The following is a 21,408-nucleotide window of genomic DNA, read 5'->3' as shown; positions in this document are numbered from 1 at the left end:
TTGGTCAAAGACATAACTAAAGAAACTTAACCAATAAAGTTGAATCGTAATTATTCAAATTAAAATGGGTCAAATTTTTTAACCTTTTCCACCCCTCCCTACACCTTTCCCACCCCATCTGTTGGACACAAAATTAAAACCCTGAACCCGACGGCAAAGAAGACTTTAAGATCCCTTTCTTGTCTATTGGGCAATTCCAATGGTTAAAATGGGTCAACTTATTTCATGGCTAAGCATCAACCCAATTGGATAAAAGCATGAATCATATGCCTTTAAATTTATTCTGGAAGCTGTAAGTATCTGACTTCACCATATTTGAAATGGTTGGCGCTTGATATGGGAATAGACGAAGCGTATATACACGAAGTGAATATTTGTGTAGTAAGTAGCAAGTCATCTATATATGGGACACCAGCGTTTCCTCCATTTCTTTTAAGGAAGGTTTGCATCAAATGGGAAAGCAAAAATGGAAGTTGTAAGAAACTATTAGGTACACAAACTAGACAAATGGTCTGGACCAATTAATTACCAAAAAAAATAAAGGACATAGGACCAATTCACAGGCTCAAAGGGACCATCATTTTTCTATACCTTTACATAAAACAAGACTAATAGATAAAGAAATAGAAGGTAATTTGGAATCGAGAATTTATCTATATGCAAAAGAACTCCATAATTGCCTGCATAAATCACTTTTAGGTAAACTCTGAAGCCGACCGTGGTCCTACACTAATCTTAAACCATTCATAGGTTACGAGCAAAGTACGATTCTCTCCTTTTTTTTTTTTTTTTTATCAATTGTCATCATCTACATCTATCCCGAACAAATTACGACCCGGATAATGCAAACTTAAGATAGAAGAAAGACCCCATCTACGGTCATTGTTGTAATTAATACTCATATATTTTTGTTAAGGTCATTATGGTTGTGAATTGGTCCCTTGTGCGCACTATTTTCTTTCCTTTTCCTGTTTGCCATTGACCTCGACTTGTTTCCTGTGACCACACCAAAGGCGAGTCTTTAATTTGGAACCTTGAAGGAGAGGAAAATGGTTCCCCGATATTATTTTTTTTTTGGTAACCAGAGACCTCATCCACACTAAAACGTCACGTCTTATAAGAAAATTTTATTTCCATCCCAATCAACTATTGAACATGTTTAGTAATCGATTCAAAATCAGCGAAAAAAGTTTTATTTGAACATACAAAGTCATTTAGACATATCCCAATTGAATTCTACTCTGTGTGCTCAAATGGAGTTCTCTTGCTAGTTTTGAACTGACCGTTCCAAGTAGTAATTGATAGCAATTGGTAGGAAGCCCCAAATAAAATTTCTCGTCCATGCGTAGACTCAACAAACGGGAGTACTACGTTGTTTTGTTATTAATCTCTTCTTGTCGTCAATGACTCAATTCAGTTCACCGGATTCCATTGCAGTCAAGATGCTTCGGGAAGAAGAAACATTTATTAATTATTTTTCCTTCGTAATGATATTTTAATTAAAACGGGATATACATAGGTGATCATTGAAGTCTTGTGCGCAATGTTAGTTGTCCTATCATTCTAACACCTGGGAGATAATAGTGTGATCAGCAGCATTAACTGCTTGTATGATGGCAAACACAACGAATTGTAGATTTTGGGGAAAAAAAAAAACCTCCATTAACTTGACGACGAATAATTAGGTGTCCAATTTGATTTTGTCTAAAAGGTTTGAACATAAATGATCATCAACTACGTCAAATCTACGTTGATGAGCTACAGATAGACGATGATGGGCTCTGTAGCGTGTACTTCATTACGACATTTAGAAGGAAAAAAAAAAAAAAGAATTAGACCTTTCATTACTCTATTTAAAGAGAACAACCACCAAAATTCACTGGCATTTCAAACTGTACCCCTCCTCGTGTCTAATCAAAAGAAGTTTATGAAAGATCAACGTTGAGAAAGTGTTTTAATTTTTTTTTTTCAAGAAAAAGAAGAAGAAGAAGAAGAGGCTACCATAGGGTGGTTGAATTTCCCTAACCACCATGTAGTAGTCGTTGCCAATGATTAAGATGGCCATGGCTTCATTTTAATACGGTATGCGATTGACACGCATACTAATATATGTTGCCTTACCTAACTACTATATTGCGTGTTACTCTTAACATTATTCGTCCTTTTGGGTTTAATTGTGTACCAAACTTTGTTGATAACGGATTGGTATAGTGATAGTTTGATTTCTCTTTTTTATTTTTTGAAAATGTATTACTACATAGTGCAACTTTTGACAAACGAGTCGAACCCTCTATCCTTGTGCACGCATAAGAATCCAATTCTTTCAAATCCACAACATTAAATTGTTGTAATAGCTCCATCACGACCGATTAGCCTGGCATATTCTTAGGTGTAGCAATGCATCAATCTGGTCGTTCACAGCAGGACGGGACCAAGTGGGATCAATATATAATTCAATAATTGGGTATACACGTTAGCAGTGCCAGCTGCATGGAACGGATAATCTTTCCTGCAAGTCAACCACACACACATAAACTAGCTTAAGCATATGAAGTGAGCACTTAGGACCCTCTTAATTATCCCATGAGATGTTGGTTCCTATAATATGTTAAAAAAAAAAAGAAAAGAAAGAAAGTTGCATGGACTATATGATGAAATTGTATCGTCATTCTTGTTATGTCCAAATTTCTCTCTGTGTGATCCTGTTCTAGCTGAAAAGGAAACTTGTTACTCAATTCCAATAATTTAAAGGACCTACACATAGATAGATACTGCTCCACGTAGGGAGAAAGGAGAAGAAACAACATATATATGAAATGGACTGGTCCAAGACATGGTTGTTGAATGATGTAAAAATATACGGAAACAACTTGGGTATTAAAAGGTTAAGAAGGACAGGAAAACTTCCCTTTTGCATGCTCATACTGAGCAGTGAGGTGGATGGCGGTGTCCCAAATCCTCCATAAATTGAGTGAACAAGCAAGCAAAGTGAAAGCTATAGTAAAGAGATGAGATGGGGTGCATGCATGCATGCAAATCATGATCTTTAGTCAGCCAATTAAGCACCTCATACGTATACATGCAAAATGCATGCCTAATTTTTATTCGCTCTATTCATATATTAATTCTATGTTAATTGGGTATATATGATTGCGTTATCCAACTGGAAGTAATTCAGAACAATGAACGTCCCTACCCAATTATGTATCTTTGATGACCGTTCAAATTTACTTCATATAGGCAATTAGGTATAGGGATTAAAGTCCATGGTTAAGTGTGTGCCTTGACTGGGGGCACTCACTTTTCAAAGATGTAGCAAAACTATGAGGAAAACTGAACCAGATCCAGCCTTTCTAAATTATAAAAGCCTAGAAAGAAGATTCCACACGAAAACAGCCCACGCTCACTGTGCAAGCTCCTCATATGTCACATTTACTCCTCCTCCTCTTGCCTGGAAACTTCGTCAGACAACTGATGAAACATGCGGCAGTGGAATACTGCGCAGGACTATCTCTTAGTTTGCACTTTAGAGGTGGTTTGGGAGATTAGGAAAACATAAGTTGTGATCAGAGAAGGAGGAGGGTGGGGAGGTGGGGGGGAAAAAGAGAAGAGAAGAGAATGGATATTTGTGATGTTTTTTGGGAATTTTGGAAATTAACAAGTGCAATGATCTTGGATACGTTAGTTTTTTTCAAGGGCTTATTAATAACATGAAGGGTATTTTCAAACGAGTCAGCCAGCTTCCTGCAGCTTTCCTGATTTCTTTCCCACCTAATTTGGGTGGAAAAATTGTGCCCACTGCGGCGGTACTAATACTATCCATCCCTCCAGTCATTCCATTTCTTTTCTTTTCTACGCTACCGAAAACTGCCAAACAAAGAAAGACTGGCTTTCTTTTCTGCCCAAATCTCCTAAATCCCAAACTAGGGCTTGAACTTTTATTCGGGATATTTTACATCCTAAAGTCATTGATAAATATTATTGTCAAATTGCACCTTAAAATTTTCATTTTAAAGTAACGCTTAATTTGCAGTTTACAGTACTGATCCAGAGTTACCAATTTATTCCAGATCACTACGATCTCGTACGTATACATACTCAGCACTCTCATTTCTGAATGTTGAAAGTGAGCATTAGCCCCTGATGTAATTCCAGAAGCAGACGATTTCCTTCTACGGTACCTATGCAGTTAATGCGTGTGCACATACGTAAACTCCATATTGGCTAAGACTAGGTTATTAAAAGTAGTTTACTTATTGATGATACTTTGACTTGAGAACTGCAATTTCCTCCATATTAATAAATTGTCTTCTTGCTCAATTTTCCGACATTTCTTGATTATGCATGTTTTTCAAATTGATCTGCAACTACAAATGCTTCCCCGGTTGACTTTTATTCCCTCACCCGCTTTTGTGGGGTCCTGTCAGCTTTTGTTCTTTTTTGGGGGAGGGGGGTTGGGTTTGTGGGCTCCGTTTGGATTAGATGTTTTTTATTTTTTTTAAAATATTTTATTGTAATAATGTATATGAAAAATTTTTATTATAGATTTTTTTGTGATGTTTTTGAAATATATTTTGAGATACTTTCAAGTTTAAAAACTTTTTAGTATATTTTTTAAAATTTAACATTAGCACTCACCACCGCCACCTCTCCCTCCTTTCTCCTCTTCTCCTTCATCCTCTCTTTCCTCTTTCCTTCCTTTTCCCGCCACAACCCCGCCCCTCCCTTCCCCGATCTAGTTGTGGACAGTTCGGGGAGCGGAAGGGGGAAGTGTCAGGAGGTTGTGGAGACAAAGGGAAGGGAAAGGAGAAGGGGGGAGGAGAAGAGGCGGAAAAAGAGAGTGGGAGAGGAAAGAGGAGGAGGGAAGGGGTGGTTGGTGGGAGCAATAGATAGAAGAAGAAAATGATGTACGTTTAATTTTTTAATTTATTTTGTATAGTTAGAGTTGGTTTTTATATACCGTATAGATATAGTGTTTTTAGAGTTGTTTTTGTTTATATATTACTGTAGTATTGTATATGAAAAATTTATTGTTCAAAATATGGGAAATCCAAACAGAGTTTAACGGAGAAAATTTTAAGCTCTAGTGCAATTAATTAAGTGCAGCCAAATGGGTGTTGGGCAATTCTTGGATGACATGTGAACGACGACAACAGGGAAAGAGGTCAATGGCACTATACTAAAATAGCTCGGTGAAGTTTCCGTTTTTCTTGTGTAACCATACATTTAGGCAATTTTACTTGCACAAGCAAGAGATGCCATTTGTTCAGCTGCGGTGAGAGATATCATCGAGGTCAAATAATCCGTCAAGAATATTTGTTGCACTTTTTTTTTTTTTTTTGTCGACACAGGAAACTCGAACCCTGGACAAGTCAGGAAGGTCGCCATACCCTAAGGAGGGGGAGCGAACCGCTCAAACTACCCCGCGAAGTAAAGATCAGCCACGTAGAGTGATAACTTATGAAAGGCAGGGGTTGAACCCCTGACCTCCAGCATCCCCAAAGAAGGGGATGACCACTGGACCAAATGGCCTGTTGCACGCAAGGAACGAATCTTTGGCTTCGATGACTCAGGTTGATTTTGGAAATATTTCCTTTGATTTTCTTCTAAACGTTTTTCTGTGATTTTTCTGCCAAAAAAAATAAAAAATAGTAAAAAAAATTAAATGATCAGACCACCACTAAGAATGTCGATTGTCGAATGAGTAGTGGCTTGAAGCAAATTGCTAGAACATAGACTACTCAACTGCTACAGTTAATGAGTTGCAAATCCAAATCTCTCTGATAAGGGCCAACCCTGAAGATATAAGGCTGCTGCAGACGGCACTATAGCCCAAACCCCAGATAAGTAAAGAAAATTAGTGTTGGTCTAAATAGGTGAGAGACCTTCTGGGCTCCATCATCTCCTTCAAACTATTATGGGCCCTTTCCTTTCCACCCTTAAGCCCATGGTCCAAAAAATAAATGCAATCAAGAAAAGAAACCGATTTGAGTCTGGCTTTGCAGGCAGGCAGAGAGCTGATTTGATTCCATGACATGACGAGGATTAGGGAGCAGAGCGCCCTCCTGCTACAGCTTTCTGCCAGTGTAGCGCTTATTCATCCAGAAGGGCAGAAAGATAATGCCTTTTGGTTCCTACTACAGCTTACAACGAGACAAGAGGGGTCCTTGATTCCTTAAATGTTACTACTAATTCCTAACTAGTGCTAGTAGTGGTAACCCAAAAGGCTTGAATTTCCAATGCTGCAAAAATCCGTTTTTCAGGATTCACTTGCCGGTTCTCTATGCTAGCAATGTCTGCACTGTGTAGCCGCTTTCCCCCAGTCTTCCATTCCCTCACTTCCTATAAACTTTCATCCCTTCCCAACCACAACTACCTCCCCGCTTATCCCCACCGGAACCGCTTGAGAACTTGGGCCTCTGTATCCAAGAAACCCAGGTTTCATTTTCTTCCTTTATCCGTGATTTAACCCTTTTGAACTCTTGTGCTTGCTCAGATTTTGGTGCTTGGGATTGGTTATTTGTGTGGAAAAATCTGAATCTTTTTTGGTGGTGAATTAGGGGCAGCAGAAGGGTGAAAAGCAATGAGGATCTTTACAACGATATTAGAGAATTCTTATCCGCTGTTGGCCTCCCTCACGATCATGTTCCCTCCATGAAACAGCTCTCAGAGCATGGAAGGTATATGCTTCTCTGTATCACTACTATTCTTTTTTCTTGGTTATTAATATTTAGTTGCTTCAGTTTTGCTTTCGTTTTTCGTGGTAGCATTTTCTACTAGACAAGTCTCGATCATTCCATGTTCGTGGCATTGGCGATTAACGTGTATTTCTTTAAAGATTCTCTTTTATTGGCAGCTGTCATACTACCATTTTCATTTTCTGGGGTGTCTTATTATTGTATTTTTATTGGGATAGAGTTCTCACATACAGTCAATTGAATAATTTTTTTAATTTCTGTACATGATTCTGATAAGAAAGGATGGCAAGAAGACCTGTCAACATTGAGGGATTGCAAATCCACTTCCAGGCCTGGCACCCTTCCCCGCCCCAACAATATCTATATAAAAAAAAAATGGAGAAATGGGAATTGAAGTCAGGCTGATTATGAGCTTTAGGCTATGTTGGTTATTATTAAGGAGTGGATCTTAGAAAATCATTGAAGCTGTGATAAAGAGGTTGAATTCTTCACGTTGGTTATTAATGAATTTGACACAAAGTAGTGGCTACCACACAATACCATCTATTTTACAACTGCAAGACATGAATGCAAGAGAGTTGCATTTTTTAAAACAAAATTTTCTTTCCACTTCTTTAACAAGTGGCATATCAGAAATACAGCTGCTAGATAGCAAAGGCAAGATAACAATCTGTTTTTGCTTTCAAGTTCTCAGCTTGGTCTGCACAAAAATTGAACTGATTGTGAATTTGAGAAGGGTGCCGGATATTCTCTTTTTAAGTTGAATCGGACAAGAAATGAATGAATTTTGAATGATAGAATCATCATGTGATGTGGTCTTCTGAGCTTAGAATGTTTGGAACAAGTCATGTTTTCGCTGATGATAAACAGAAATTAGATATTCAGGAGCAGCTTAATATGGAGAAAACTTTGTTTATGCAATATATTGTCAGTGCATATATTTTCAAAATAAAGAGATTTTTCTGACTATGTTGGCTTTTGTCCTTTCATTATCCCTTTTTTTTCCAGGCAGGACCTTGCAAATATTGTTAGACGAAGAGGATATAAATTTATAAGAGAGCTCCTAACAAGATCAGCAGAAATGCAAATCAACATTTCTATCACAGAGGAAAAATTGACAGGAGGGCAGCATATCCCTAGTGGCGGTGAAGGTATGTCAATGGGAATATATTGATTGTCTCGATATTGAATTCTGTCAACTAATCCAAGTTCTGATATGCAAACTCATACATTGAAACTGTTTCAAAAGGTCATCATGAGAAAGTCAAAGACTCATGTGAGGATACTTCCTTGTTGAGTGAAGCTAACGAAATAAAAGAGCATGAAAAAAGCTTAGTTGAAGATGCTCAAACTAATACAGGGCTCGATTCAGACAAAGATGATTCTTGTAGTCCAGAATCTTCAATTTATCCATCGTTGCAGGACAAGGTGGCCAAATTTATCCAGGATGGAGAATTGGATGACGTTGAAGGTAAAACTTTTCTTTCAAATGACTAATGACCAAAAGGCATGAAAAAATATACTGCTTTTTGAGATTCTTAACTCTTAATTCCTCTTTTGATACTAAAACATGTGGGCTGAATAATAAAGTGTGCTGGTGATGTGGATGTACATGTTGCAGGCTAAGTCCAATGTGACTGCTCCCAGTAATTTTTTCAACACATAATTAAAATGTAATCTTCGAAATATGAAAATTCTTGGATAAAGTTTCATTCTGAGTTCTGCTTATGAAGGAGGGTTCTCTAAACTGTTGTTTATCCTGCCTAGCAGAATATTTGAGTAATTTTGCACTTTGATTGACAGACAGTGGATTTGACATTCTGAATGAAAGAACTTCACAAGATTCCACAGCAATTGCTCAATCACCATATGCTATTGAATCGAACTCGATTTCAGTTCTTGGGCAGCAGAATGATCCTGTGCTCAATAGTGCTGATACAGTGAATGGAAACATGGCTTCATCCTCTCATCAGGTTGAACACAGAGTATTGGAAACTAGTTCCTCAAGGTTTGCATTTTGTATGATGCTTGAAATTGAAAAATAGACATTTTATTTTCTTTCAATGCTGAATTTATTTTATCTTTGATGGTTCTTGCTGTTATTTATCTTTGAACTATTTATGATGAATGTTCGTTAGGTATATTTTTCAGTAACAAAATTCTAGCACTACGTTTTCCCATTCATCAAATTGTTCCAATCCCATGATCTGCAAAGTTGAGCATAAATAAGAGAGATGCAGAAAAAATAATGTATAACCTTCTTCTCGCTCTCTTTTACTTTCCTTTTTCTGCATGACTTTTAGGGTTTCTTCCTTCGTCATGTTACTCTTGATGCTTACTCTTCATAACTTTATTCTTTAACTGCTGGCTAAATGAAATGCAAAAGTTGTCTTGAAAACTGTTATTTCCTCTTTCTTTTTGGCCCATAATATACTGCCTGGAAATTGGGTTGTTGAGCAGGATTGAGAGTCATTCAAGTGAAGAGGTGAATATTATTGACTTTAAAGAGGATCAAGAAATTGAGGTCATTATTATCTTTTTCTTGAAATTAGTTCTTTCTAACATAGCAAAAGTGAAATATCTGCAATTACTTAATTTTACTCCCTGGACTTTTTGTTTCATGTTCAACCAGGCCCAAAACTTGGGGAATCAAGCTGAAATTAATCATCTAAAGTTCATTCTGGTAATGCTTTATTTTGCACCTTGTTTTTGCCTATCTAGTTCCGAACTTTGCTTTCCACCTTTTCGTTTTCCTTGTGTATATATAATTGAATGAGTAGAGCGTGATTTTTTCTGCTGTTAGCATCAGAAGGAGTTGGAACTGACCCAGTTGAAGGAAGAGATTGAGAAAGAAAAGGTGATGTTTTTACCTATTAATTAATCACTCCGTAAAAAATCTAGTGTGGCATCTCGTTGATGAAAAAGTCTAAATTGTTGATATTCTGTTGCTTGCTTGGCAAGGGATTAACTACTAAACCTTCTTTCTTGATACACCAAATGTTGGTTGTACTCACAGGTTGATGGTAGGAGAAAGCAAGTTAATTAGAATGATTATTGGTAACTTTAATATGAGTTTTCTGCCTTCTTGCAAAAGATGAATATTATGTGTGGTTTAGAGAGTTAATTTATCCAATGAACGTTTGTCTGGTCTAATTTCTTTTCATGTTTGCTGTCAGGTTGCTCTGTCTATTTTGCAGACTAAGGCAGACAAAGAGATTATTAAAGCCCAAAAACTTATCCTGGAAAAAGATGCCGAACTGCAGGCTGCTGAAGAGAGCCTTTCAGAACTGAAGGAGGCAAGTTCACTTTTCCCTGTCTTGTGCTTGTCTTCCCACTACTTAAGGACATTGTCATTTGGTGGTTTGTGAAGTCCGGTATGAATTCTACATTGAAGCCCAGATTTCACTGCTAGTGCAATTCCAGTGTTTCTCTTAAGCTAGTGAAGGCCTATGCAATTTGATATACTTTGACTTGTGTGCATGCTTTGTTTAGCATCCTATAAAGTGCAGTAGCTTAAACATTGAAGCTTTTCCCTTTCTAGTCTTCGTCTGCCATCAAGTGCAATTCTTTTATTTCTTTATCTGGTAGGTTGAAATTCAGTACTGGGGAGAGGGTGAAGTTGTTGAGGTGGCCGGTAGCTTCAATGGTTGGCATCAGAAGATTAAAATGGATTCACAGCCATCTTCCAGCCTCTCAGACCCAAATGGATCACGGTTGACTTAGTTTTTCTGCTTCTAAACCTGGTTTTGGATGTTTTATGTTATGTGCTAGATTTGATGCAATGCTAAAGTTGCTCTATCACTTCATTTTATGGGAGTATACCGTGGCAATGGAAGGAAAAGCTGAATGTGTTAATGAGTGATAAGATGTTGTGATTTAAAGAAAAAAAATAAGGGAAAAAAGTACTAGCAAGTTTTCATGTGTTGTGCCCTCTAACATTTTGGACATCCTTTCTGACATGGTGCATTAAGAGAATCTCTTATCTTCTTAATGGATGGTTGACAGTGGTTTCTTCTTGAATATCCTTTTTGCTTGAAGTAGTGTCAGAAACAAGAATAAGTGATAAAAATGAATTTTGCAGGAAATCTCGACTTTGGAGATCAGTTTTGTGGCTTTATCCTGGGGTTTACGAGGTTTGGATTTATATCCTCCAGTATCCAATGGAGATTTCTCTTCTTTTTCATTTGTGAAAAATTGGATAAATGTTGCATTTAAATTGAAATTTAGAAGTGCAATCTAGTCCATCAATGGCTATGCGTTCAAAATTTGGCCCAGAAAGATCAAATGATTAATTATTTTTAATTGAACTTTTTGCTGCTATAATGCTCTTTTAGTCCTCTTGGAATGCTGTTACATAATTGAACTTTGGCATGTTGTTTAAATGGTTTTGTCTTGTCTCCCAACATTTGATTTTCATGTAGATCAAACTTTATGTTGTACAATTCTGTAATAAGTGCAATCAATTAAAAAGCACTTTGAGAGGAATTGCCTCGGAGATATTTTTGTAGTTGTGGTTATGGTATCAGTGTGGGTGAATACAGTAAGAGAAATTTTTGAAATTCACAAAAAGTGAATAGCGCCGCAGGTGGATTAGCTAATAAAACTTCCCTAAGATCTTCCTTTTGTTGTTTTAGATGATGTACTCAACATATTAAATCTTCTGTTCTAAGTGATACTGAAGTTTTAATCTACCCCAGACTCTATAGTGTCCTTCCTGACAGGTAAACTCAATTAGTGCATGCCATTTTACACTGAGGAAACAAGACGGAAACAACATCCTAAAAATTCAGCCAACTTCGTAAACCTTATTCCAGTTCCTCTAGGATTTTTGTGCTGTTAAATTTGTATACTGAGATTTCCTGTTTATATTGTGGCTTAATTTTTCTTAACTGAATGATATATGTTTTGTGTGTTACACTGTTTCGAATAGTTCTCTTTTAATGTAATAGATTTCGTTTTTGTTTCTTCTTTTATTTATGATGTAGTATTCATGCAGATAAAGTTCATTGTGGATGGCCATTGGACAGTTGATCCTCAGAGGGAGTCAGTTACCAGGGACATCATGCATAACAACATACTTCGAGTTGTTAGATGATAAAAGCAATATACTTTTTTGATGTACATACCTAAGGTATTATCACTTCAGTTATTAATTTGCATATGATTTGTGTTATGGCTAATGTCATTAAGACCATGTGTCTGGGAGCTCATACTTATGGCATCTACTTACAAGATGCAAATCATTAGGTCAATGAGATCTGACAGGCGTACGATAATATACCTGCACACATACGGGTTTTACAAGTGTGTATGCATATGTAATTATGCACAGGGAGCAGGCATGAAGGTGGTGGTTGTGAGACTGATCCTTTCAATAATATCCCCAAAAACCTTTTCTAAAACAGAAGAAAAAGATCAAAAAAAAAAAAAAAAAAAAGAAAAAAAAAAAACTGACCCATGATCTGCCAACCTGAAATTTTGGGACTTACCAGTACATATCATACACCAGGACATGCACCTGTATAGGAAATTCATGTTCTCTGAAATTATGTACATTTTGAAACTTGTTTTAGATTCATTTTTTTGGTTAGATGATGAAAAAGAGATACTGCAAAATAGTTGTTCCAAGCCAATCATCGTTTTGGTTTTGTTTGTCAAACCACTATGTTCAGAATGCAAAGGGAATTTGTTGTAATTTTCAATTTGGAATGAACTGTTGCACTTGTTTGTCTCCTTTTTCTTGTTACCACTTTGTTATCTGTAGTTGCTTTAAATTCATGCAGCATGGCACTACTGGTGAAACGTTCGTTTGTTTGTTTGTTTTGACCTGCAGAGAATGTCAGGTATCATTTTGCCCCCGCTTGCCACCCAGATTCTGCTACCCTGCAGTGGATTTCCGCTAAACGTGTAGTAATCATGTGAAATCGGTGCACTTCTGAACTGGATGGATTCAGATTTTGCATTGTAGGAAGGGGGTTCGGATGTCTCTATAGCTCTGAATTACGTTAGTGCTGCTGCTGCTGAAGAGTACATTTATAATTAAGGTTTGTAGACGGATTAGAACTAGCTGATGAGATTATTCTTTTTAAACACGAAATTAAAAAAAACTTCTGTGAATAAATTTCTGTTTCTTGGTACTCTGTGGCTGAGATTGTATAGCACGAATAAAATTTTGCTTCGTGGCCCTTGTGCCAGTATGATTTCCTGTGCAGCATTTGATTTTTGTCCTGCTTCTAAATATTCCTGGTGTAGGTGCAAACACGACCGGAGATCAACCGTAAAGTTTGGGGAAAATGATCCTGAAAGAAGAATCAGTTGTAAACTACGTGAGAACAGGTTATGCCCAAAAGATCATTTTTAAACTTAGCAGGCTGGAGAAATAAGATATCGAAATTTCTATTATAATTAAACTTCATGCTAAATGTTATGGAGGAGAGGGAGTCTAAAGTGGCTTATGTAGGGATTGAAATTTCGATTATAATTAAATTTCATGCTAAATGTTACAAGGGAAGGAGAGTTTAAAGATGTCATTGAAGATGAGGAGATTAAAGAAGCTTGTGTAAGGTTGGGTCTAATGATTCATTAGACGAGATAAGTACGTTACTGTACTCTCTGAATTTTAGAAAACAAGAAAAAGGATTTACAACCTTTGATCTAATACAATACACGGGAGAGAAAGAAGCTTTCCTTGACTATTGGATCAAAGGCCAATGGTTTGAGAACCACCACCATCTCGCATTCGATAAATTTATTACAGGGCTGGGTCCATATTTCGGGTCCGCAAATGGGTCATCAATGATTTGTTCGTAAAGAACCACGAAGATGATAGAACCGAAGCATACAATGCAAGTCAATCACCCAAGCTGAGAAAGCACCGTCAGGAGGAGGAGTTGTTGAAACCACGTGCACATGTTTATAGTCTACTATACTCGCATTCGTGTCTCCATTCTTGCCGTTCCCTCTTCTCCCCCTCTCTCTCTGTTACTAACCCAGCACCAGCAGGCAGCAACGGCAGCATAGAAGTTTCCCGTACGCCGTAGGCCCGTAGCGATAAGTCGCGTACTACCTTCTCTTAGGATAGTATTCAGAAATGTGCTTCGTTTTTCCACAATGGCAGTGGCTGTGGTGAATGCTGCTGCTTCCTCTCTTGCTTTATCTTCACAATCTCCCGCTTCGTTTCTGCCTTCTGTTCCATTTTTCCTCTTCCCCTTATCTTCCACTTCCTGTCTATATCCCTCTGAATCAAGGAGATATTCCTCGTTTGTAACTTCTAGGAAAAGGGTCCTCTCTGGCCTCCATGTGGCCGCCAATAACCAGATTTCTGAAACTAGTGATGATTCATTTGAAGATGCAGAAGATTACGAAATGGAGGAGGCCAATACCGAGACTGTCGTTTACTCCTTTTCTCCTGTGCCTTTGCTATTTGTAGCTGCTCTTCCTGGAGGTATGCTTTTGTTACCTACCCTTCCTGAGATCAGGCATTCTACATTTTGAATCTTTGTATGCGCTAGCTGCTGTTAAGAGGTAGAAGAACTATCTTGGTATATTTTTTTTTCCCCAGCAGGGCAAGGGTGAGATTTAAGAGAGGAGATTTGAACCCAGGACTTCCTGAATCCTCAACTTTAGCTACTAAACTATCTTGGTAGTTGGCACTCGGCTGTTCTCTTCCTTCTTGATTCACCAATTTGCTCTATACCCTTCTCATAATGCTAATTGAACTGAAAATTTTCTCGTTATCACTGTATTACACATTGTCCTTGAGAAATCAAAGTTGGAATACAGATTAACCTCCTTTTTGGTGGTTTTGTTTTTTCCCCGGTATGTTGAATTTCTCCTAAAATGGACGTGGTTGATTAGACTCAAGGTTTTTTTTTTTTTTTTTGCTGGGTCTCTAATCTGAAATTATAGAGTAAGCTTTTCTCAAGAATCATTCCCATGGTTAAGGATCGGATGATTGGTTTATTCTTTACGTCATAAATCAAACAATTGCAGGGAAAGGTGGTTTTAGATTAGAGAATACTGCTCAAAAGAACTGAAACACTTTGGGGTACAGTTTGTCAAGAGGGTCAGTTACACTTATCCGAATCAAGGACTAATGGCAGCAGGGTTGAGTAAAATGCCTGAAAGTGATTGTGTACAATGTTTATGGTTCTTGTGTTCTAGGATAGTCGCAAAACCAAAACTGCATCCCATCAATGTTTAATGGGACTAATCCGACGGAATAGAAGTTGGGATCTTCTTTGGCACTTTCAAATTTTAAAACAATCACAAGGCAAGTAATTCAACTGTTGGTCTTAAGAGTGTCGACTAGAAATTTCAGATTTAAACTAAAATTTGTTAGCACAATTATAGAATTTGAGTTAAGACCCATTAATTAGATGATCTTATTATACAACTCAATAAATAAATTATTACTAAAAGAGAAAGGTCACAAATATTGAATAGGTTCAAATGGTGAAATCATATAAATATATACATGGGTTTTAAACAAAATTATTAGTTTTAAACCCCTATTTTTTGAAAAAATGTGAGGAACAAAACAATTCATTTTATAAAGAGCGAATTGCGCGAAATGTCACTAAACTATTTCAAAGTGCCGGTTCTGGTCACTAAATTTTTTTATTAGCGCGAAATGTCACTGAACTCGTAAGTCTGTACCGTTTTGGTCACTCCGTGTATTTGTGCCGTTAGGAGAGACGGAAATCAATTTTTTGAGGGGCAAATTCGTCTGCACAGCCTTAGTGGGGAAATTTTCATCTGGTAAATGAAGGGACAACAGTAGGGTTTTGAAAAAAGAAGTGTTTATGAATCTAAAATACTTATCTTTTCTTGAAGCCTGGTTGTGAAGAAAAGGAATTCTGAAAAGGAATTGCTGAGCTTTTGGAGAGATGGTCAAGAAATAGAGCAGAGGAAATTTTCAATAGTTTCAACTAATTGAAGAACATAAGGTCCGATGAACCTACTGAAATTGGTGTAAAGAATCCAAATTTATTTGTTTTTGGCATGATTTCTGATCTAAGGGATACGTTTGTTTTGGAAGGTGGTAATAGGTAGAAAGATTGTGATGAATTTTGAGGATAGCGGGTGGGAAGTCCATTGCGGACTTCCATGACCGGCTAAATGCAACTCTGTGCAGGCTATCTGTTTAGGAGGAGGAGGTCTAATGATGACATGGCAAATTCTAAGTCACTCAGTCTACCGGTGGGCCTGTAGATCGGGTTCATCCAAAATTTTCCGAGGCTTAGCTCTTCTCCTTCTTGGAAGATATTTGCAGATCCCATTATTCATTTCCAGATCATTCTGAACCTTCACCTCAAACATCATCAGCATCAACGACACTTTTTAGTTATATTTCCTTCTTATAATCAACATCCAGCCCCCCAAAATAATCACCACCACCCGAAATCACATTCTGGCCTTTTCCTTAACATCTTCTCGGTGAACCATTCAAGAGATTTCTCAGCTCCTGTGATTCGAAGTTGCAAGATTTTTGTTATTTGAATTTCAAGTTCCCGTGCCTGCAAATGGGCTCTAGTTTTCTTGACAATCTAGGAGTCGTTAGTCAATAAGGTCTCCTGAAATACATCCTTACAGCCTCTGCCAAATTCCACCACCATTTTGCTCCAAGCGTTGGCAAAACCTTTGATTTGATCCTTGAAGCTCTCTGGCTCCGCCGATGTTTCATTCCCGAATGAATCAACCCCAAATTTATTGGTCTCAAATGCTGGCGTCGAAATTCCAATTACTTCGCCATTGAATCTTATCCCAGTATCTTCAACTAAAGTAGCTAACTCCTCCCTCCATGACCTCGAAGAAGATCCCATTATCTCCCCCATTTCCAGAGTTCTTTGTGTTTGTAGATTTATGAATTAACCCACCTCCTGCAAACAATTTAGGTTGGAGAAAAGGCTGTGCAGACGAATTTGCCCCTCAAAAAATTGATTTCCGTCTCTCCTAACGGCACAAATACACGGAGTGACCAAAACGGTACAGACTTACAAGTTTAGTGACATTTCGCGCTAATAAAAAAGTTTAGTGACCAGAACCGGCACTTTGAAATAGTTTAGTGACATTTCGCGCAATTCGCTCTTTTATAAAATATTAGGGATGAAAAAGTTCATTTTGTGAAATGTGAGGGACTATGAATCAGGTTATGTAAAAATTTGATTTGATAATTTTGCCCTTAAAAAATGATCACATGCAAGTCACGTGATGGATTCGGCCAAAAACTAGTCAGAAACTTAGGTAGGGATCAAATTTGGTCAATGTGAATTTGTAAGGGACGTAAAATTATACTTTCAAAAGTGAAGGACGAAAAAAGTCATCTTGTAAAGTGTGAGGGACGTTTTGAACGATTTTTCCTTTATTTTGTGAAATAACATTTTCCCGACAACCGTCGGTTTAAAGAAAACACTTCTGAGCTCCTTCACCTGTGGTCTTTCATTTCACTCTTTCTTTCAAGTTTCAAGAGAATTGCTAATGACTTGATCATCTGAAACTCTCAGCTGCAACCGTAAGGTCTCTTTTTGAACCTTTTGTTGAGCTCTTGAAGTCTTGGAACCTTCCAGACTGGCTCGTGCACTGGGGTCACCCTGGTAATATGGTACATTACTTTTTTCTCCTGCTTCCTCCCTGCCTTGTTTTATCATCTATTAGACCAGCAGAGAATCCAACAACAGTAACTAAAGATGAATGAACACTCTGTCCCGAAATTGTTCCTGCCATTTTGTAGGCTGTTGTGCTTTTTGCTATGGGTGGGTATGGAACTTACCTTGGTTTCCGAATCCGAGTGTCTGATGATGTGGTAAGAACAGGAAATTACTGCCTTACTTATTTGTGCTAGTAAATTTTTTCTTCCAACTATAACGTTTGGACAAGTCTAAGATCACCTCGAAAATTTATCAGGAGGAGAAGGCCAAAGCCAAAGACTTGCATCCTAAACTTCTTGGAGGGATGTTTATCTTCTTTGCTCTCGATGCCGCAGGTGGAATAACATCTCTACTCACTTCAGATAAACCTATCTTTGAAAGGTATGCTTGGATTTGAATAGCACAACCTTCTCCCGGACAGCCAGCATCTTGTATGATTTTCTTTCTAAAACAGTGTATTATAGTCGATGTACGTGTGTTTCTTGCAGTCCTCATGCTGTCACAGGTATCATCGGGCTTGCGCTTTTGACTCTGCAGAGTATATTGCCGGCATTATTTGAGGTAACTACTCTATAAAAGCTTTATATCTTTTTGGTCACGGGAAAAATTTTGATTTTCTTACGCTGTCAGCAACTTCTCATCAACAGGGAAATCCTGGATTAAGGAATCTTCATGGAATCCTGGGTAGTGGAATTATGACATTGTTTCTTGTCCATGCTGCATTTGGACTTCAGCTGGGCTTGAGTTATTAGTGCCCTATAAAAACTAACAACATTCCCACCAACAATCTAAATTCACTTTTTATTATTATTATTATTATTATTATACATCATATTTCACGAGCTCATGTGTAGCTTCTAGCTCTAAAGATTTTTTTTTTTTTTTTTTTTTGCTGTTTCTTGAGGTTGATGCTATAATTTTTATTTATTTTTTTTTTGGGATAGTGTAAGTGTGAGGTTTCAAGTTTGAACCTCCCATTTATCCAAAAAAAAATGAAAAAAAAAAAATGAAATGTAGGTTACAATATAAGATGAAGATAACAAGCAAAACATGTAGAACCACCATAATGCAAGCGAGTTTGAAGTGAGCTACGACAAAGATCAATTCATGCTGAGTTTAAAAATGCACCAAAATATTTCTATGATGCAAGTGAAGCATCAAGAAACTTACAAGCGAACTGCATTTGAAAAACAAAATAAAATCATAGATGCAATAATTAGAAAACTTTGTTTAAAAAAAAATCATACATTCTTTACCTAATCTGATCATGTTCATAATTTCATAAATAAGCTGAATTTTCAAGTTGGTGCAGACAAAAAAAAGGGTATCTTTGCCACACCCGGTAAGTGAATTTTCGCCGAGGTGATGCAAAAGAAAAGTACCAATTTAGGAAATGTTACTGAAAAATGTGGAATTCTAATTTAGGACCGTGCCGTGTTGGAAAAAGTTTAAGAAGGTAACAGAACTATACCACGTTGGATATTGCTGGAGCCACGCGCATCATGTGACAAAAATGTTAAATGTGATTTCTGTGTGCGTACAATGAATATTCATAATAGTTAATCATGAGTTGAACTTGAAACATGAATTACACGTGGGTCTATTTAGGCTGAATACGTAAGTCTTTAATCGGGTTAGTGATGCTGACCATCTTGGAATTTAGTGAAGTGTTTAGCAATAATATCATGTCATTACCATATCAAGTAACGTACGTGAGGGCTGTGCAATAAACCAAAACGAGTTTCTAAAGAGAGGCAAAGGAGAAAAAAAAAATAAAAGAAATGCTTGACAAACCCCCCGCCCCCAACCCCAAAAAAGAAAAGAAAAAAAAAAAATCCCCCCACTTACATGTCAATTCCAAAAGGTTGTTGAACCATTAGGTGACCCTTCATCCCAACTTTGTTGGTCATTTCTTTTTTCCGACGAAAATGGGACAAAACGGTGATTGAACGTGATATTTTCACACCTACTTATCTTTTGAAATAATTATTACGCAATTCCACCTAAGCAATGTCATCAGTGAAAAGGATTAATACCTAAATATTCCAATGCTATCAAAATAACTCGTGGCCGGTAAGCCACAGATGCAAAAAAAAAAAAAAAGTTTTAAATTAATCCGTAATCCTGCCTAATGTGTTAGTTTTAACTTTTAAGTCTCAACCAAACATATCCACATCTTTGTATATTACATATTAAAATGTGTAAATCTTATATATACTGACAATGTATACACTATTGTTGTTGGATTCATGTACATAAATTAAATTTCAAATTCAAATTTTGCATAATTATCATTCATCAAAAACTGACAAACATATTCACATCCCCGTTAGTTCACGTGGTCCAATCAAATGCTCATACTCTTTTGCATTGCGTGTATTTGTTGTGATCATTAAAACTATATACGAATCAGTAACAATTCATTAAAAAGTATATAAATTAAAAATTTTCTAACAATAATAAATCGAATAAGTTCAAAGTACATGAAAAATAATACTAATAAAATATGATCAACACTCAATACATTTTCAAACATCCTCAATTTGCTCATACTAAGATTTGTCATTCTAAATCTTTTAACATAATTTGGTATATTTAATATTTCTTATATGGATTAATATATTTGACACATAACTCATAAGTATAACACATTAAATTTATATATATATATATATCAAAATACGAATATATTATATGTAACTATATATATAGATGTATATTAAGGATTGGACCTATATCGGATTTGAATTTTATAAAATCCAAACTCAGTTCAGACCTAATACTTAGCCTCATGTTCATCTAACCCTAAAGGTTGAACCACGCCTAATATTTAGGCCCAAGTTCAATGTAACTCCAAATCGATTTTTTTTCCAGGCGAGCAGGTTGAGTTTGGACTGGCCCGACTCATTAACAGTCCTAACTCTGATGGACACCGTAAATATCATCCACTAGCTGTAATTATCTTCTTCTTCCCTTAAAGATTAACGCGTCTGATCCGATTTGACTTCCACACCAGATTCCGCTGCAAGTGCCAAATTTGCAATTTGCATGCGCTCGACTCCACTATTGACTATTGACGACACAGAAAAGTCAAAAAGAGTGACAATTGTGATCGACTTTCTTGGGAAGAAGGGGTGGTAAACAGGTGAGGTAACCTACCAAGAATGCTCAAAGGGGCAGTGACAGAATTGTCAACCATGAAATGGCTCTTACCAACTCGGGTACAGTCATTACAGCATGTAGTACAATCACTAGATTGCACAAACCTCGTCTACTACATTATTATTATTTATTATCATTAATTATTTGCTTTTAGTTCAAGGGAATATTTATGGTAAATCTTACCAGGAGGACGAAGAATTATTTTACCAATAATCTACTCTAAATCGGATCTTGGGACAAAATCAAAACATTAAATCCATCAAGATCATTGAAGTCTTCGACAAATGAGTTTAAGATCAAAGTGTTTTTAATAGGTACATGATGTGAAATTTTAAGAGATTTGTGGACGCATCAAACTAACTAACTTATCTTTAAAAAAAAATTTATTTTAAAGGAAAAAACTCATCTTACACGATAACACCAATAACAATATATTAGTACCTTTTTTTGGTTTGTTTTTCACTCTTAAAAGGTAAAACTCATCCTACCTAACAAGATTAATAACAATACACCATTATCAGCCATCACTATGAAAAATCCCATAAATTTAGACCCTTGTAAAGAAGCAAAACACGGGTGGGTGAAAATTTTGAAAATGAAAAAGGTCAAAACAATGATGACAGCAGAGAAAAGAAATAGAAGGCGGAGTTGAGACTGACAGCGGCGATGATAATTGTCTGAGATTCGGTACACAGAAATGGAGGAGGATCTGAATAATCGCACATTTATTTATTTATTATTTAGACATATCGAAAAGGATTGGTTGGTGCCTGGTGGTTGGGGTATCCAAAAACCCCATTTTGCCCATACCGTTTCCGTATGTGGAAAAAAAAAAACAAAGAAATAGGAGAGGAAGGAGTTCGACCGGGGATATCTCCCGTCCCGCGTTAGGTAAGTTG

General features: G+C 36.9%; 2 protein-coding genes across 5 annotated transcripts; both read left to right on the top strand.

Annotated features, from left to right (window-relative positions):
• Window positions 1–6,022: 6,022 nt before the first annotated feature.
• LOC113773355 (protein PTST homolog 3, chloroplastic-like) lies at window positions 6,023–13,108 on the top strand. 4 transcript variants are annotated; one of them, XR_003468813.1, is made up of 14 exons: window positions 6,023–6,438; window positions 6,561–6,680; window positions 7,707–7,849; window positions 7,948–8,169; window positions 8,502–8,706; window positions 9,159–9,222; window positions 9,331–9,381; window positions 9,508–9,555; window positions 9,875–9,994; window positions 10,287–10,411; window positions 10,780–10,831; window positions 11,695–11,829; window positions 12,532–12,742; window positions 12,951–13,108. XR_003468813.1 is itself a non-coding variant. In XM_027317982.1 (13 exons), exons 1-12 carry the CDS (start codon window positions 6,284–6,286, stop codon window positions 11,791–11,793), a joined length of 1,410 nt encoding a protein of 469 aa, XP_027173783.1. In that variant the 5' UTR covers window positions 6,023–6,283; the 3' UTR covers window positions 11,794–11,829; window positions 12,532–12,835. The 4 variants fall into 4 exon arrangements, 1 of the variants encoding a protein (XP_027173783.1); XR_003468812.1 differs by having other exon boundaries at window positions 9,502–9,555; window positions 12,542–12,742; XR_003468811.1 differs by having other exon boundaries at window positions 9,502–9,555.
• Window positions 13,109–13,489: 381 nt separating this feature from the next.
• LOC113773356 lies at window positions 13,490–18,194 on the top strand. Its single transcript, XM_027317983.1, has 6 exons — window positions 13,490–14,142; window positions 17,204–17,301; window positions 17,431–17,502; window positions 17,604–17,728; window positions 17,836–17,908; window positions 17,995–18,194. Exons 1-6 carry the CDS (start codon window positions 13,809–13,811, stop codon window positions 18,097–18,099), a joined length of 807 nt encoding a protein of 268 aa, XP_027173784.1. The 5' UTR covers window positions 13,490–13,808; the 3' UTR covers window positions 18,100–18,194.
• Window positions 18,195–21,408: the final 3,214 nt, after the last annotated feature.

This window comes from Coffea eugenioides, chromosome 6 (genome assembly GCF_003713205.1).
Source record: "Coffea eugenioides isolate CCC68of chromosome 6, Ceug_1.0, whole genome shotgun sequence".
NCBI lineage: Eukaryota > Viridiplantae > Streptophyta > Magnoliopsida > Gentianales > Rubiaceae > Coffea > Coffea eugenioides.
The sequence above is the reverse complement of the archived record's forward strand: the minus strand, read 5'-3'. Positions and strand labels throughout refer to the sequence as shown.

Excerpts from the sequence above, each read along its gene's own strand:
- LOC113773355 (XM_027317982.1), top strand. The coding sequence starts at position 6,284 with ATGCTAGCAATGTCTGCACTGTGTAGCCGCTTTCCCCCAGTCTTCCAT. Across the intron at positions 6,681-7,706 it reads CAGCTCTCAGAGCATGGAAG|GCAGGACCTTGCAAATATTG; the intron begins GTATATGCTTCT and ends TTTTTTTTCCAG. Across the intron at positions 10,832-11,694 it reads TTTATCCTGGGGTTTACGAG|ATAAAGTTCATTGTGGATGG; the intron begins GTTTGGATTTAT and ends GTATTCATGCAG.
- LOC113773356 (XM_027317983.1), top strand. The coding sequence starts at position 13,809 with ATGGCAGTGGCTGTGGTGAATGCTGCTGCTTCCTCTCTTGCTTTATCT. Across the intron at positions 17,729-17,835 it reads GATAAACCTATCTTTGAAAG|TCCTCATGCTGTCACAGGTA; the intron begins GTATGCTTGGAT and ends TGTTTCTTGCAG. Across the intron at positions 17,909-17,994 it reads TATTGCCGGCATTATTTGAG|GGAAATCCTGGATTAAGGAA; the intron begins GTAACTACTCTA and ends TCTCATCAACAG.